This window comes from Myotis davidii, unplaced genomic scaffold (genome assembly GCF_000327345.1).
Source record: "Myotis davidii unplaced genomic scaffold, ASM32734v1 scaffold271, whole genome shotgun sequence".
Classification (NCBI taxonomy): Eukaryota; Metazoa; Chordata; class Mammalia; order Chiroptera; family Vespertilionidae; genus Myotis; species Myotis davidii.
The window spans coordinates 532,350-535,116 of record NW_006284839.1 but is presented as its reverse complement, the minus strand read 5'-3'; the positions used below and the strand labels follow the sequence as shown (position 1 = coordinate 535,116).

At 37.7% G+C, this 2,767-nt stretch overlaps 1 protein-coding gene across 1 annotated transcript; it reads left to right on the top strand.

Moving 5' to 3' along the window:
- Positions 1-77: 77 nt before the first annotated feature.
- LOC102763446 (solute carrier family 35 member G1-like) lies at positions 78-2,763 on the top strand (the record flags this gene model as incomplete). The annotated part of the gene is made up of 2 exons (XM_015557847.1): positions 78-268; positions 2,385-2,763. Coding segments are annotated over 2 exons (570 nt in total), but the record flags the coding sequence as incomplete, so codon positions are not given.
- Positions 2,764-2,767: the final 4 nt, after the last annotated feature.

Below are 2,767 nucleotides of genomic sequence, written 5' to 3'. Positions count from 1 at the left end.
CACTGTCCCATTTTTCTCAGTTTCTAAGTGAAAATGATAAAGCATACACTTGGAAGTAAGGACTAACCAGAATTTAATCTTTTTCAGAAGCCAAGAAGAAAGCACCCTGTCGTGGACTTGGCTTGTTTTACACATTATTGTCTGCCTTCCTTTTCTCAGTGGCCTTTTTATTTGTTAAAAAAGTGCAAGACCTCCATGCTGTAGAAATTAGTGCATTCCGATGTGTGTTCCAAATGTTAGTCGTTATCCCTTGCTTAATATACAGAAAGTAAGTATTTCTTAACTGCAAAGTAGATAATAAGAAACGGTTGTAAATCTTTTGACCTGCCCAAATTTATTTATAGTATCTGCGTTAATCCCTCTCATAGATTTGCCAGTCCGTACACCCTTTGGCTCTGATTACTGAAAAGTCACAAGGATCCCACCTAATTAAGATGCTCGTAAGCACACACAGCATGCCCAGCAGAGGGGAGAAAGAGATTCAGTTATTCTCCACCCTCATTTTGAGAACAAAACTCTCCTAGTATAATTCCTCTCATCCTGTACCACCTTCCCTTCTTAGTTTTGGCATATCTAGTATTTGGAAGAAAAAGTAAACAAGAAGATGTGGTCGTGTCATCTCCCAGTGTCAGAGGTTTCTTTAGGTAGAATAGGTTGCTCTGCTACAAGGGCAGACAGAAGGCTACCATAGTAATATTTAGGTGAAGGTGCTGTGGGAAAGGGGAAAGCTAATCTTGAGGAGGGGCTTTTTAACTGCTTTCCATATTCAGTGTCCTCATCTGTAAACTGAAGGGAATGACATTTATCCTCTACCTGCCTGTGGTTAGAAGAATCAAATGGAATTTATTTTAGATCAGAGTGTTTTGTAAAAAACGTAGCATTGATCTCACCCATCCCATCTTCTTCATTCATGTGAATTCTGCCCCCCCACCCCCCACCCCGTGTGTGCACACACACACACACCCTCCCCAGGTTAAAAGTATGCCCCTCCCACACTATTATCACCTCTATAAACCCCTGTGTACTTTGAATTCCTGGTGGCTTCCTGGCTCTTTCTCTCTTTGGCAAAGATGTTTAAACCCCAAATTAAAAGCTTCAGCTGCTTACCACCAAACTCCTTATATCTAGAATACTGTGCATATTCTCTCAGAATTGTTTCAGTCCATATACTGAGGATTTGGTGAAAAAAGTTACAATTTGCTAAGATCAATATTGTTCATCTTCCCCATTTTGGAATAAAAGTATTGTCAGGGGAAGGCACTAGAAAAATTTTCTGAAATCCTTGGTGATAATTTAGTTTGACCCATTTCAAATTTCACTATTGAGGAAGATTCCTAGCTTCTCAAAGTATGGACCAAAGGTGACCATGCTTTCATTTCTGACTCCAGAGATCCAGGGTTCCCATGTCTGGCCTACATGCTGCCCTAAAGATGTCCAGCCCCAACACAGATCAGCAAGATGAACCTAGCCAGGAACTAACACAGGACTCTGTTTAGCAAATATTTAATTGGAAAAACTTTGATGGCAATTATTATACGTACTGAATGCTGCGGGTTCTTTTTCAGTTCCCTAAAGAGAATAGTGAAACGTCTCACATTCAATGACTTAAAGAACATGTGGTATTGGTACCGCTTTTATAGAAAAACTCTTAAGAATCCACAACGTCCAGGACCAAGTTTTCTTTTTTTTTTTTTAAATAGCAAATTCCCCTTTATTCATTATAGTAATTTTTGTACATGTAATCTGTTTTATGAAAGGACCAAGTTTTCTTATATGGGGCAGCTAAATCTTGAAATTGTATTTATTATCAAAGTAACACGCTTTCATATTTTTTTATATTTAACAGAAAATTTGGGGGAAGTAAATATAAAGAAGGAAAATTACTAGAATGAGGTCTAACCACAATGAGCATTTCAGTATATTTTCCTTTGTCTTTTTTTGCAAGCATACACAGGGTGCCCCCTAAAACTGTATTGATACTTTAACAGCTGATTTTTGTTAAATTTTGAAAATGAAATGTACTTTAATAAACACTGCCTTTGTAAGAGTGTGTATACATTTTGGGGGACACCCTATTTATACATGTAGCAAATTATATCTAACATAAGAAAAAAGAGAAATATAACTGTATTTGCTAAATGATACTGTTTATGTAGTTCTCTTGTATTAGTTTTGCTTATATTGTGAACACTTTAATGTCATTAGCTATACTTAGAAACCATTTCTTAAAGGAATATAATAGTTGTGGACATTATCATATTTAATTTGCTGTCCCCCTATTTTTTGATAGTTAAGAATTCTAAAATATTACTTTATTAAAAATTATAGTTTAAAAACAAATAGCAAGTTTCGTTTAATATGCATTCCTTCATTTGAATTTCCAGAACTGGGTTTATAGGCCCAAAAGATCTACGAATCTTCCTCATTCTCAGAGGAGTCTTGGGTTCTACCGCCATGATCCTTTTATACTACGCTTTCCAGGCAACGTCCCTCGCCGATGCCACGGTGGTCTCATTTAGCTGTCCAGTGTTTACGTCTATATTTGCTTGCATATTTCTCAAGGAAAAATACAGCCTTTGGGATGTTCTCTTCACCTCATTTGCCATCACCGGAGTGATCCTCATCGTGAGGCCGCCGTTTTTGTTTGGTTCCAACACTGAGAAGATAACTGGAAGCTATTCAGATCACCTGAAGGGCACGTTCGCATCACTCGGACATGCCGTGTTTGCTGCCTTGACTCTCGTTATCCTCAGAAAAATGGGGAGAT